Source organism: Wolffia australiana, chromosome 19, assembly GCF_029677425.1.
Source record: "Wolffia australiana isolate 7733 chromosome 19, ASM2967742v1".
Lineage (NCBI taxonomy): Eukaryota > Viridiplantae > Streptophyta > Magnoliopsida > Alismatales > Araceae > Wolffia > Wolffia australiana.
Window position 1 is genome coordinate 8,990,001 of NC_135853.1, and position 15,656 is coordinate 9,005,656.

The 15,656-nt window shown below is 45.8% G+C and overlaps 1 protein-coding gene across 1 annotated transcript; it reads left to right on the plus strand.

Annotated features, from left to right (window-relative positions):
- The first annotated feature begins 9,524 nt into the window (after nt 1-9,524).
- CRSH (Ca2+-activated RelA/spot-like protein) lies at nt 9,525-15,432 on the plus strand. The gene is made up of 4 exons (XM_078590375.1): nt 9,525-10,477; nt 12,297-13,256; nt 14,004-14,291; nt 15,106-15,432. The coding sequence occupies exons 1-4, from the start codon at nt 9,554-9,556 to the stop codon at nt 15,241-15,243; spliced, it is 2,310 nt and encodes a 769-aa protein (XP_078446501.1). The 5' UTR covers nt 9,525-9,553; the 3' UTR covers nt 15,244-15,432.
- Nucleotides 15,433-15,656: the final 224 nt, after the last annotated feature.

A 15,656-nucleotide genomic window follows, 5' to 3' on the forward strand; every position in this document is an offset into this window, starting at 1 on the left:
CTCGTACCCACTGCCCTCCGGCGGGATCTCTTCTGTTTCTAGAGGGCTGGGTGAATTCTGGACTCCCCGGCCCCCACCGGGCAGGGGAGCTCTGCGCCTGCACCAACTCCTCCCAAAGGAATTCTTGCTATCGTGTTTTAGACGCGTACCGTGTCTTCGACGCGCATCGTGTTATAGACGCGTGCGACGTCTCGCTGTGTCTCATCTTATTACATCGGTTCACGGGCACGTGGGAAAATGTACCCTCCCGCTCATGGGCGCTGGGCATATCACTGCCCGCCTTGCCGTCGTTTAATTCCTTACTCCTATCCGGCGGACGGGGGATGGGTCTTTAAGAACGTGCACGGCCCTTTGTAAGCCTCTTGCTGGCCTTCCTGTCACCTACATTACGGCTCCGCAGCGCGTGCGCAGCAGTTCATGTTTCCTACCTTTCAAGTCAACGTAATGGGACCGAAACTCACACGTCATGACATCTGGAAATAAGGGACTCCAAATCTTCTTTCCTGCTTTGCTCCCCGTCGTCCTCTCCCAAGACCAAAGTAACCCTCATCTTAGGGTTCGTTATTTAAGCACGTCCGACTCGCGATGCAGATGTGCCTTGTTTTGCTTGAAGGAGCGGAATGTCCCCCCCCCCCCCCCAAATACATGTGTTTCTTGGAGGGCACTATGGAAGAGACGCTTGTTCTCCCACCCGCCGAGCGTCCCGGTTCTGCCGTGACGTATTTTCCCACTACAAATGGATGCGGAGTGGAGAAAAGGAGATACCAGAATCACGGGCGTGCGCCTCTTAGTCTTCCATTTCTGTCGTAACAAAGTCGTCAATTGCTGCCCTTCTCTAGACTATCCTTTGGCCATCGTTTTGGCGGTCCCTGACATGTTGGCTGACGGCGTTTTATGGGTTTCATCATCGACTCAGTTTGACGCCCATGAAGAGAATGATTCTTTCCGTTCTAGTTCACAAATCGTCTTCAAAGTTTTACTGAAAACATTTAACATTTTGCAAATCCTTCGCGCCAAACTCGCGTCGCTTAACTTAGATCGGCCTGAGCACAACCAGCTTCAATTTCTTGTATCGACTTTACTAAACCGCACTAGAATCGGCACATTCCAGGACCAACAGTGCAGTGTTTCCTAGTGTACGGCCGTGGGACGTACAATAGAGTATTAATTCGGTACATTTATACCGGAAAAATAACCCGGATAACTGCCGTGTTAGCGGCGCCCCGGAGGAAATTCCCGGACCTACGCGCTGATTCGGAGTTATGTTTACGAAGTATAATCCAGGCTAAACTCTTTCCGCGTGAGTGAAATCCTGATGTAAGTCACTTCCTTTCAACTGAAAATCCGTCCCAATGAATTCCATGAAGAATTGATAAAGTTTATTGGAACAACAGTGTTACTGGCAACGAGAAGCCGACAAAGACTAGGAGAAGGTAGATAAAGGGGTTGACCAAAGAGAGCACAAATCCAACATGGATCCTCTCCTTTCCTGAACAGTCGGCAGACATGGACAGAGGAGACTGACACTTGATCAACTTATACAGAGCATGCCTCCATGGATGGTACACCACTGCAGTCGATTTAAGGACATCCTCCGCGAGCTCGTATCCGACACTTGATGAAGATATTTACGTGGATGGGAAATCAGTTCCATCTGCCCCGCCCATTTTGAATCGGGCGAAGCACACCCCCGGGCTGCGGCTCGCCTAAATAAACTATTGGTGGCAGGCCTCTAGAAAGCACCACATAAGTTAAAAGAGTAGATCCTAATTCATCCGCCACAAAATATCTCGGGAAAACTTTGGGATAAAATGAATCATCATGTCTCTCTCTCTTATCTCGTTCTCGCAGTGTCCTCAAAGCCTCCGTCGGCTGAGCAACCCGCCTCCGACGGACCCGAACATTAAACCCTCAGTTTTGTACCCTTAGAAGTTTTCATTTATGCGCCTTTATCTACCTTCGCCCAGTTTGGTCAAGAAAATTGAAACAAGGTTGTGCAATAATACGAACCACGGGACTACCAGAAGAAGATACCAAAGAGTCTGACTAAGGATTATGAGTCAGGGCTGCCAAGGAACACAGGCTTCTCTTCTTGCCAAGTCGTCCATTCTGAATCTCCATGGGGATTCAAGAAAACGGTTATCATGTAGAATTATTGCACGTGTCTATCAAATTCCTTGGAACTTGCTTCTGCCCGATACTCTGTCCCTCCAATTTCCTTCTCTCCTATCTGATTATCCCCGTTTCTGTCTCTCTACCATTCCCTCTTTCTCTCTTCCCTTCTCTCCCTCTCTTTGATTCTATCTCTCTCCCCGCATCTATTACCCTTCTCCTTTCTCTACCTTTCTCTCGCTCTCCCTCCCTCTTTCTCTCTCCCCCTCTCTCCCTGTTTCTTTCTATCGCCTACTCTCCATCTCTCGCTCTCGCCCTCTTTCTCTCTATCTCTCTCTTTCTCCTTTTCTCAGTCACATTGGTTCCGGTCTCTATGGATCCTTCTCCCGCTTTCTCTTCCCTCTTCCATTATTCGCTTTCGCATCTCTCTCTCTCTATCCTTTTTACGCTCTCTCCTTCTCCTGGTGTGTTTGTCTTTCGCTCCGCCATCTTTCTACTGGTTCCTCTCTCTCTCTTTTCTCTCTTTTCTCTCTCTCTCTCTCTCTCTCTTTCTCTCTCTCTCTCTCTCTCTCTCTCTCTCTCTCTCTCTCTCTCTCTCTCTCTCTCTCTCTCTCTCTCTCTCTCTCTCGCTCTCTCTCGCTCTTTCTCTCTGTCTCTCTCTCTCTCGCTCTCTCTCGCTCTCTCTCGCTCTTTCTCTCTGTCTCTCTCTCTCTCGCTCTCTCTCGCTCTCTCTCGCTCTTTCTCTCTGTCTCTCTCTCGCTCTCTCTCGCTCTCCTTCCTCGCCCTCGCTGATCTCTTTCGCCGTCACTCTATCTCTCGCTCTCTCTCCTTCCTCGCCCTCGCTGATCTCTTTCGCCGTCACTCTCTCTCTCGCTCTCTCCCTCCCCCCCCCCCCCGCTCTCTCTCTCCCTCTCTCTCTCTCTCGCTCTCTCTCCTTCCTCGCCCTCGCTGATCTCTTTCGCCGTCACTCTATCTCTCGCTCCCTCTCCTCCGTCGCCCTCGCTTATCTTTTTCGCCGTCACTCTATCTCTCGCTCTCTCTCCTTCCTCGCCCTCGCTGTTCTCTTTCGCTGTCACTCTATTTCTTTCTCCCTCTCCCCCCTCTCCCTCGCTTATCTTTTTCGCCGTCCCTCTCCCTCTCTCTCCTGCTGTGTGTCTCTCTTCTCTTCCCTCTCTGGCGGGCTCTCTCTTTCTCTCTGTGTCGTGCTCTCTCTCTCTCTCTCTCTATGTTGGTCTCTCTCTCTCTGTGTCCGGCTCTCTCTCTCTCTCTCTCTCTCTCTCTCTCTCTCTCGCTCTCTCTCCCTCTCTCTGTCTCCTCTCTCTCTCTTTTTATATCCATCTCTCTCTTTATCTCGCTTTCTCAGTCAATTCATTCGCTCTGTTTCATTGTCTCTCCTTCTTTCGTTTTCAACTGCTACTATGGCTCCCTCGCTCTCTCTCTCTGTGTCACTCCATTCTCCCTCTCTTTCGCGCGGTCTTTATCTCCCTTCGGCGCCTTGTTTCTCTTTGGCCCTTTCTTTCTTTCCCGCTCTGCCTCTCCCTCTCCCTCTCTCTCTCTCTCTCTCTCTCTCTCTCTCTCTCTCTCTCTCTCTCTCTCTCTCTCTCTCTCTCTCTCTCTCTCTCTCTCTCTCTCTCTCTCTCCCCCTCTCTCGCTCTCTCTCTCTCTCTCTCTCTCTCTCTCTCTCTCTCTCTCTCTCTCTCTCTCTCTCTCTCTCTCTCTCTCTCTCTCTCTCTCTCTCTCTCTCTCTCTCTCTCTCTCTCTCTCTCTCTCTCTCTCTCTCTCTCTCTCTCTCTCTCTCTCTCTCTCTCTCTCTCTCCCTCTCTCTCTCTCTCGCTCTCCCTCTCACTCTCTCTCTCTCTCTCTCTCTCTCTCTCTCTCTCTCTCTCTCTCTCTCTTTTATTCTCCTCACCACCTCACCATGAAGACAGTCTCCCTTGGATGAGTGGAGAAGGGAATGGAGAAGCGGAGGGACTCTCAAATTAGGCTTTCATGGGTGCTTTAAATGAGACCACTTCCCTCTTTATATTTCACTTAAGTTTGTTTTCAAAAAGCATATAAAGTTAATTATATCCACCAATGCCCTTATGAGCTTGCGCTTGTGTATCATTCTAGTTTATAAGCCCAATAACATTTATTGACCAACCTGATTAATTAACTATATTTAACATATAGATTAATTAAATAAGGATCAATTTAACCCAATCAATAGGTTAGGTTTCCAGCCCGTGGGGTGTCAAGCTACACCTCGTGCTCTAGAAGATACTGAGTAGTTTCAAACTCTGTCCTGAAACTTTTACCGTGATCGGTTGCCGTATATGTATAATACATCATCTACGCGAGACTCTTTGACGACTTAGGGTATGGTGTATCATTAAACCCTTATCCATCATTTCATTAGTACTAATGTGTAACGGGAATTTTTTGGCCAAGGATTTTTTGGTATCGTCTTCCTTGAGTCAAATCTACTCTTATCCTGAGGGCGGATGATCCCGCCTTGACCACTCAATCATCATTGTAATCTTTTTACTACATCCAATCTATAACTTATTTGAATCCCATGATTAGAGGCTCGTAAGTCATAGTCAAAATGTAGTCGGCCACTCACGAAATGTCCTTAGTATCTCAAGTTAGTGGACCACTTACACAACCATGACTTGAATCAACCTGATTGATATTTAGGTATAATACCATTCAGGTATTTGTACGGATCAACTCAGTGAACTCTTTTTCCAAAGAGAACCCCCTTATTTGTCCTTGGTGTAGCCACACTAATAGCCATAAAATCGATTATATTTATCGTATAAGTAGGATCTGCTAGTGCTATTCTATCCGGATAATTTGATATCTGTCTCAATTATCCATCGAATAGGAATATTTAGAATACATGTTTAAAGACTAGTGATCACTGTATTATGATCTCATCATAATTCACTAAGTCATTGCACGTACTCATGGACCTCATTATAAGCATCACACGGAACAATAATGAACGTAAATATTTTATTCAATGAACTTAAATAAACATAGTGGTGTAATTGGCTTGACAGCCACATAATATCCATCAGTTACATCGAACACTTGATGAAGATATTTACATGGATGGGAAATCAATTCCATCTTTCCCTCCCATCTTGAATTGGGTCAAATCCAACCAAGGCCTGGGGCTCGCCTAAAGTAAAGTAGTGGTGGTGGGCTTCTATAAAGTACCACACGGATTAAAAGAGTAGATCGTAATTCATTCGCCACTATATTTTCTAGGAAAACTTTGGGATAAAATGAATCATCATGTCTCTATCTCTTATCTTGTTCTCGTAGTTTCCATAAAGCCTTTATTGGCTGAGCAACCCGGCTTTGATGGACCCGAACTTTAAACTCTTGGTTTCCTATCCTTAGAAGTTTTCATTTATCAGGGGACATATTTAGAAGCTTGGTCCATAAAATTGAAACAAGGTTGTGCAAGAATACGAACCAAGGGACTATCAGAAAAATATACCAAGGAGTCGGACCAGAAATTATGAATCAAGGGCTGCTGAGGAACACAGTCTTCTCTTTCTTGCCAAGTCATCCATCCTGAATTATCATGGGGCTGCAAGAAAATGGTATATTGGTTCCTCATTCCTTCTCTGACCTATAATTTTTACTAGCTGATGCTTAGGATCTTTTTAGTACCAACAATTTCCTGAATAAAGTATATTGGTTTCTAGGTGACAAATCAGAAGCGATGTTTTACTAAACTACAATGGTCATTACATTTTTGGTTAAAAAAGAACTTCACATATGATTGTGAACAATCCATGTTAGATTAGGGAATCCTTTTAAACCAATCACCTAAGCAATATGAGAGATGGTGCTGCAAAAATACGATCAGATACCCAGATTTTGATGAAATCCTTTTAATTTATCCATCCCAAATATCTCCATTTATTTAGATGCTCCTTTTCCTCATAATCTATGTATATTTCTTCTTAAAGAAACTCACTGTGGATGGACGACCATCATGAGAAATTTAGAAACTAACTTGTATCCAGAAACTAACATGATTGCCAACATAGCTTGACTCCCAGGCCTGAACAAGGTGCCTAAAGAGCTATTCAAGCCTCAACCCATAATCATTTTAGGGTTTGTCACAGGACCCCAATACATCATCTAGTCCAGGAGACATGCAAACGAGATATGGTGACCCCAATTGATTGTAGGTATGGATGATAGTGCCAAAAGATTCATCTTGCATTTAGCAGCCTCCCATGATTAGGAGATGAATCACTTCTATAGTACTGATTTTGAAAATATAAAAACCAGTTATTTAAGTTTATATTTTCACTGATTATCAGTTAAGAAAGTATGCTTAGATACTGATCAGCATTTTTTGAGGTTTTCTCAGCACACCAATTAAACCTTGTTTAATTAAATTAATAGAACATTAATCCACCGATGATTGACATTATTGATCAATGTGAAAATTCAAATCTTGATTCAGTCAAAGGTCCTCCAGCTTTATTAATTTATCATTGTTTAAGGCATTTTTTAGCAACAACTTTTGTCCCGACAATACACATTTGGACTCAACTGTGAAGTACTCGTACGTAGTCGAAATTATGTCATATTTCATTTGGTTTGGTCTTCAACTTCATTATAAGGGATCAAATAATCAAAGGAATAAGAATTAGAGAGAGAAAAATAAACACTCCCTAGCCCACTCCCTCTCAAGCAATCTAGACCACACTAAACTTATAAAAGAGTATATTGCAATAATCTATAGCCTACTATTGCTTATGAAAGAGTAGCAAAAAAATCATTTAGTTAGACATATGTTTGTCATTTTTCTCTCGAATAATTTATCTTGCACTTGCACTAGGAGATGAAAACATCCTGCAATTTTACAACAAAACTGGAAAAAAGAGCAAGGCCAACCATTTTTTTTCCTAATGGGACAAGAAACGAAAAACCAAAAGATATGTCAAGTTTTTTCATATTTTTCTCCCATCGATGCAGGAGAAAAACAAAAGACCCAGCATTCCTCCACCTCAAAAAAAGATCTTCAAAACTGCCTTCCTCAACAAATTCAGAATTGGTTCTGATCAGGGTCAGTTAGCCCTGGCTCAGATCATGTGGCTAGCTCAAGACAGAGGGTCAACCCAACCAATGCCAAGCTGACCCCAGGAATTGCACTCTTAGATGGGTTATTATTCATTGACACATTTTCATTGGCCGGGGTCAGTTAATCCATGTTGGGTTCAGTCAATCCATAAGTTAACCCTCCACCTCAATTCACAATTTTGAACCTTCTATACTAGGTTTTTCCATACCAGCTCCTTCTATCTACACTAAAGTTGAAGCATAAAAAGGACAATTTGGTGTCTTTCTGGCCAGTTATGGAAGCAATCGTCCCTAACGTCATTAAATAAGAGTTCCTGGCTCTGCCAATTCACAAGGACTTGATTCTAAGCCCAAACATAGTCATATGTCCAGCTAACCATGGTCGGGATCGGGTAGCCAGGTCCGGAGAGCTACCCTCTTCAACTTACACAAATCACATGTCTGTTTAGCTGACGCGTCCCAACCCCAGATTAACCCAGCCCATGACCTGCCTTTCTGGTCTGTGTGAGGTTAGCTGACCCGGCCCACGACCTCCCCTCCTGGCCTGAGCCAGGTTAGTCAACCCCGCCCACAACCTGCCCTCCTAGCCTGAGCCAGGTTAGCCAACCCGGCCCACAACCTGCCATCTTGGCCTGAGCCAGGTTAGCCAACCCGGCCCACAACCTGCCATCTTGGCCTGAGTCACGTTAGTCAACCCGGCCCACGACCTACCCTCTTGGCCTGAGTTAGGTTAGTCGACCAGCCCACAACCTGCCCTTTTGGCCTGCGTTAGGTTAGTCGACCAGCCCACAACCTGCCCTCTTGGCCTGCGTTAGGTTAGTCGACCCGGCCCACGACCTGCCCTCCTGGCCCGGGTGAGGTTAGTTGACCAATCCCACAACCGCCCTCCTGGCTTGGGTCAGGTTAGTCCAACCAGCCCACGATCTGCCTTCCTGGCCTGAGTCAGGTTAGTCGACCCACCCCACAACCTGCCATCTCGGCCTGAATCAGGTTTGTCGAACCAGCCCACGATCTGCCATCCCGGCCTGAGTCAGGTTTGTCAACCCGTCCCACAACCTGCCATCCTGGCCTGAGTCAGGTTTGTCGACCCGGCTCACAACCTGCCATCCCGGCATGAGTCAGGTTTGTCGACCCGCCCCATAACCTGCCCTCCTGGTGTGGGTCCGGTTAGTCGACCCAGCCCACGACCTGCCCTCCTAGCTTGGGTGTAGACTTTGTTCTGTTCTGTTTGTTTAAAACAAACAAAAAATTCGCACAAAAGAACCGCACAGGGCCTTGTTCTTTGTTCTGTTCTTTTTTTAAAACGAACAAAAATCGCACATTCGCACAAATTCGCACATTCGCACAAAACTAGAACAAAATTCGCACAAAGCGAACAAAAGAACCACACACGGGTCTGTGCGATGTTCCGTTCGAATCCATTTTTGTTCTGTTTGGATAAGCGAACAGAACGAACAATTCGCACAAAAAGAACAGAATGATCACGTTTACCCTGACATTAGTCAGTTTAGTTGACCAGGTCTGGACCTGCACTCCTGGCCTGGGTCAGGTTAGACGATCAGGGAGTTGGATTCAGCTAACCCTGGTTAGAACAGTAGGTCTACCCAACACAAAGTCAACCGTAAACCCTAAGCTTTCTCTTAGACCAGTCAGCTTATTCAGCCCATTGGCTATTGGCCCCACCCACAGCTAATTCAGCCCACAGTCAAACCCTACTTCTACAGTGCAGGGACAGTAATTTTGCCTGTGGACGAAAAAATCATCCCGTCCAGGACTTCGGACGACTGACTGGACGAAGAATCGTCCGCCCGTCCCCGGACGGGACGATTGCTGCGTCCATGGACAAAATAACCGTCCCGTCTGGGGGCTTGGACGGGGGACGGGACGGTTTCTGCGTCCTGTGGGAGTATAGTATGAGTCTGACAGGTCCAGCTAGCCGACGCAAGAGCTGTACCACGTGTTGATTTCTGAGTGGTCTAATGCTGAAGCACGCCCTGTTTCGTCCCAGAACGTCAGACGGGACGAGAATTTATTGGACGGGACGTTTCGGATGGGACAGGACGGGGACGGAAAAAATGGGACGGGACGAACCCTGGAATGGACGATTTAGACAAAACTCTAAAAATTGGGACGTAGGAGGAGATGAACATCCCTAACGGTCCAGAACTATACCTACTTCTCACTTGGCAGGCCCAATTGAGAGAAGATGAAATGTGAGCCACACACGAGAATATCCGTTAGAATTTTGACACGTGTAACTCCTACGTGGCTCCTGTGGACCAACGGCGCCTATAAATATGCCCTTGTTTAGATACTTGCGGTTTCGAGCTTCTCGGCATCGGCCATGGCGGTTCCCGGCGGCCTCAGCCACTCCCCAATCTCCAATTCTAGGGTTTCCAAGCCCTTCGGTACGCCAATTTTTCCCCAAATTCGACTCATTCACTCCGCAATCTCCAATTCCAACGGTTTCAATCCCCTCGGAGGTCCAATTTGCTCTCAGATTCACCTCAATCACTTGCCAATCTCCAAGTATAGGGCTTCCAAGCCCTTCGGAGCGCCAATTCGTCCGCGAATCCGCCTCATTCACTCCTCAATCTCCAATTCCAACGTTTTCAATCCCCTCAGACGACCAATTCGTTCTAGAATTCTCCTCGATCACTTGCCAGTCTCCAATTCTAGAGATTCCAAGGCCTTGGCAGCGGAAATTCCTCCACAAGTGCGCCTCAATCGCAGCTCAATATCCAGTTCTAAGGTTTCCAAGCCCTCCGGAGCGCCAATTCCTCCACCGATCCGCTTCAATCACACCTCAATCTCCAATTCTAGGGCATCCAAGTCCTTCGGAGCGCCAATTCCTCCACGGCTTCGCCTCAATCGCACCTCAATCTCCAGTTCAAGCGCTTCCAAATCTCCGGAAATTCGTCTCGGTTCGAAATCCCCCAAACGGAAGAACGATTTCGAGCGCCCGATTCGCCGCGACTCGATTCCGCGGCGAAATCAAAGGCGATGGAGACTCGTTGCCGTCCGATCCGAGGCCGGGGCTCCGCTGGTGGAGCAGCCGGGAGGCAAGATGGTGGCCGAGCTGGTGGGAGTCTTCAACGAGCTTACTGAACGAATGGGGACGACGGCCCTATCTACATTCTCTACTCAGCTCCTCTTCAGATGTCTCACCCTCTCCATCCCTCTCCTCCGCCAAATGCCAGGAGGCCCCGATGGCCGTCCCCCTCTCTCCAGAGCCCTGGCCATTGCCTGCACTCTTGCTGATCTTCAGGTACTGTCTGCAGCCCATAGGGAACGGCACGTCCAAGACTTGACGGAACGGATGACGAAACGTAACGGACGGTGACGTTACAAAACTTTCGTCATGTCACCACCCGGGACGTGATGGAACCAATGTCGAAACATGACAGACAGGGTGAAGTGGCAAAACTTTCGTCACGTCACCACCCCGGATGTGATGGAACGAATGACGAAACGTGATTGACAGTGACGTGACAAAACTTCTGTCACGTCACCACCCCAGACGTGATGGAACGGATGATGAAACGTGACAGACGGGGTGACAAAACTTTTGTCACGTCACCGCCCCGGATGTGATGGAACAGCTGACAAAACGTGACTGACGTTGACGTGACAAAACTTCTGTCACATCACCACCCCGGACGTGATGGAACGGATGATGAAATGTGACGGACGGTGATGTGACAACTTTCGTCACGTCACCACCCCGGACGTGACGGAGCGGGTGATGAAACGTGACGGTAGGTGACATGACGAAACTTTCGTCACGTCACTGTCACGTTTCCCAGTATATGGAGAAAAAACCGTCTCGGTACCGTCACGCATCCCTCCGTGCGGCGTCCCGTCACGTTCCCATCATCAGACGGCGTCGCCATCACCGGAGACGAGAAAAAAACCCTAAAAAATATTTTTTAAATTTGGAGGATAGAGAATCGGAGGGTATATCTCCAATTATTTATAGGCGCGGTCGGTTTACTGGCAAAAAACAGGGACTTCTGTGTGAAATGCAAAGAAATTGAAATAGCGACGCCACGTGGCGAAATCTCGGCCGTCGATAAGCCTAAAAAATAATGATTTAATATGTCATCCGTGACGGCCGTTCCGTCACGTCACGTCACGTGACCGAGGCAACCCGTCACCGTCACGTCCCCATCACGACTAATTCGTCATCCGTCACCGTCACTCACAGACCCCTAGTTCAGTCACTCGTCATTGTCATCTTCATCCTACCTGAGGATGAGTGACAAAGATGATGGCTATTTCGTCAACCAATTTAAGGGTGGTTGGCGTATTTTTAGTGTTTGCCATCAATGTTTGTTAAATTCTCGGTTAAGATCAACACCTCTAGTTGAGGTCGACTAACCTGACGAACCGTCAACCAACCTCAATGTAAGAAGTCGATGTCTTGGGGTTATGAAGAACCCACAATCGTCATTTTCATCATCGCCTGAGGACGAGTGACGAAGATGAATTATGACTTGTCATTGTCATCCTGGCGAGGACGAACGAAGTGAACAACGAAGCCTCTTCATCGCCCTCTCGCCATGGTCATTGGTGATGGCAACCAACCTCAATGTCGCAAGTCAATGTCGTCGGGATATGCCAAACCTGAGTCGTCATTTTCATCATCACTTGAGGACGAGACATGAAGACGAAGTATGGTTCGTCATCGTCTTTCTGGCGAGGACGAATGAAGGGGGCAATGAAGACACATCATTGCCCTCTTGCCATTATTTATTGGCAGTGGCAAACACTATCTTCAGGTAGCTTCTGTTGATAGCTAAGACTAAACTCATCGACTGCTTGTTATCGTCATCTGTGATAGGCAAAGACTATCAACCGCCCAAGTTGACATTGACGTCGGGCTAACCGTCAACCAACCTCGACGTCACATGTGAATGGCTACGGGACATGCCAAACCAGAATCCCCATTTTCATCACCTGAGGGACGAGTGACGAGGACGATGATTTATCATTGGAATCGATGTTGATTCGTCACCATCTTAATCCTTGTGAGAAGAAATGAAGTATGGTCTGGAATCTGACAGAATCTTGGATTCCTCTTACAGATGGATGCAGAGGTGATCTCTGCCGGAATCATGAGAGTGATTCTAGAAGTTCGAGCGATGAGCCTGCTCGACGTGCAGAGCCAGGTCGGCTCGGGGATCTCTCATCTCCTCCATGAGAGCTTGAGGATGAGGAAAGTCCGATCCAAGGTGGACACCCTCGACGACGAGAGCGCCGCCGCTCTGAGGAAGTTCTGTCTATCCTACTACGACATCCGAGCAATCGTTCTCGAGCTCGTGTTAAAGCTCGACAGGATGAGGCATATTGGGTACCTCCCCAAGCACCACCAGCAGAGAATCTCCTTGGAAGTGTTGAAGATCCATGCGCCTTTAGCACACACCATCGGAGCCACGGCTTTGTCTTTGGAGCTTGAAGACCTCTCCTTTCAGCATCTGTTCCCACATTCATACCACTCTGTGGATCAATGGCTGAGATCCCATGAACTTGGGAGATCTTCCATAATTACCTACAGAGATCATCTTCTTCATCATCTGAGAAGAGATGAGGAGTTATCAAGCTTGGTGGATGATATCGCGATCGAGGGCCGGCGCAAGAGCCGGTTCAGCACGATGAAGAAGCTGCTCAAGGACGGGCGAAGACCCAAGGATGTGCACGATGTTTTGGGGCTGAGGGTGATATTGTCCCCAAAGCAAGGAGACGACGCGGCAGAGATGGATAAGAGAGTGTGTTATAAGGCTCAAGAGATTGTCAAATCTCTGTGGAGAGAGATATCGTCGAGGACGAAAGACTACATTGCCAGACCGAAGCCAAATGGGTATCGCAGCCTGCATATGACTGTCGACGTCAGCGGTAATGATAATGATGATGATGATGATGATGATGATCATGGTAAAATATTGCCTATGGAGGTTCAAATCCGCACAAGAGAAATGGATTTCATGGCCAATGGTGGACCTGCTTCCCATTCATTGTACAAAGGTGGGCTCACAGATCCCTCTGAGGTATGCATGCCTTCCACTTATTTGCATGATTATTTTAACCAAAGTTTCCTGAATAATCTACCCATGAACTAACTTCCAACTGCATTGCACTGATGAGATCCGTCCAAATGGAAACGGACTGGATTGGATTATCAATCAAATTGGACTGCATCTGATCTGATTAAAAGATTGGATTGACCTACCCTGAACTTATTTCAACTGCTTTTCACCGATTCGGCACTTTCAATCGGAGTCCATAATTCAACTGAAAGGGATCGGATTGGATCTGATCTCATCAACTGCATTGATGAGACCCTTTCAATCTTGGATCATAATTTGAGAAAAAGGTCGGCAATTAGATCTGATTCGATCAAAGAGACAACATCAGTTTATCCTTGATCTGATTTTAACAGCATTGCATCGATGAGAGACTTTCAGTCTTTGATCATAATTCAAAACAAGAGGCGGCTGGATCAAATTGAATCTGATCCATTGGCCGCGATCTCATCAATCAGATCGATCAGATCAAGATCAGATGAATAGATAGATATGATTGATCTCTGAACCCGATTATGATTTAAGGGTGGGCGGTCTGAGATATCAATGGATCAATCAATTTTTTTGAATCTGATCAAAAGATAAGATCGATCAAAACCCACGAGGAAAACGTAATAGAAGCACTACTAAAATTACAGAAATCAGAATGCCTACTTTATTTGGTTAATTTTCTTCTTACATGTACATGTTCTTTTATGGGGGGTCGTTCAGGCAAAGCGATTGAAAGCTATAATGATGGCTGCGGCCGAGCTCGCAGCCCTACGCCTCAAAGATCCTGAAAATATAAAAGAGAAAATGGGGATTGATGGTGCTAACAAAGATCGGATCTTTCACCTTCTTGACACAAACGGCGATGGTAGGATCAGCTTAGAAGAGCTCACAGACGTGATGAAGGAGCTTGGAGCGACAGGAGACGATGCGGTCAAGCTGATGCAGGTTCTAGACTCAAACAGCGACGGATCGCTGAGCTCCGATGAATTCGAGTCATTTCAGAAACAGGTAACTTGTAACTTTAATATTTTACTCTTAAATTTCATCCGGTTTGCTTATGCATTTGATGGATACTTTAATTCACTCATCCAGACAAAATGTATGAATTTTATCACTCTGCATGAATTAATGTTTTTCATCTTATCGAGACACGTCTTCTTGGACGTAAAATTGATATAAATCTTTATATCTGTGAATACTCGCAGAAATTAGGTGTAATGGAATTTTCTGATGATGTTCATGATGTATATTGAATTAGTCATCTCACTCCATATCTGCATGAAGATTGGGTATCTGGTTCACGGACTAATGAATTTGTCATCATCATCATCATCCCCAAATCTTTATCATCCTTCATGTTTGGGCTTGGACCATTGATGATGATGATGATGATGATGAATGCATCATCAACCGATGGATGACAATGATGATGACGATTATATGAAACTGGATGATAGTGACAAGGACATTCATCATCTAATACTTGTCATCTAATGCATCGTCATGAACCGATGGATGACAATGATGATGACGATTATACATAACCAGATGATGACGACGATAACATTTGTCATCCGCGCCAAAACTAGGGTTGGCGGGTGATGATGAATTTGTCGTCGACTTCGTCATCCCTGAATCTCGTAGGCATCATCCATGACTGGGCTCGGATGATGAGGATGATTTGTCATCATCATCGTTCAATTATCGTCATCGTTGTCACTGAATAAATAAAGATTTATTTCCAAGGTTTATGCAGATGTGGTAGCTATTCTAACGAAATCAGCTCCTCTAATGATTTTTTTTCCTCTGGGATGTATGACAGGTAAACAGTTTCCGAAGCTTGGAAGACGAGGACGATCACTATAAAGCCGTCTTGAGCAAAAAACTTAGGACAGATGATAATACCGGACTAATCAAAGTTTATCACAAGGAGTTGGGTGACAAATTGGCTCTCAGTTGACGCACCACTTCAAAAGCAACTCAGCAAGAAGATTAGCCATATAATCTGATGTACAGCAATAAGCTTTGAGGAGGTAAAAAGCCCCTTTTTTGTTTTATAAACACATCCAGATAGAAGACTAAATTTTGATGTATTTATGCAATGATTTCAGCATCTAGCTTTTAGAATGAAATCATTCTAATTTTGTCACGGGTGAATTTTGTGTTTTATGTTTCATCACATCTAATCTAGACTAACAAATTTTGGCTAATTTTAATTAAACCATATGCTGATTACTTGGTTTGATGTCTAAATCTAGAAAACTCCTTTTTTTTCTTACCAGAGAAGTGCGATAAACAATCATTCATCTTTTTTTCCATTTTCCTAATATTTCATGCAAATACTTATACGACTTGTGCATTTATATGCATTTA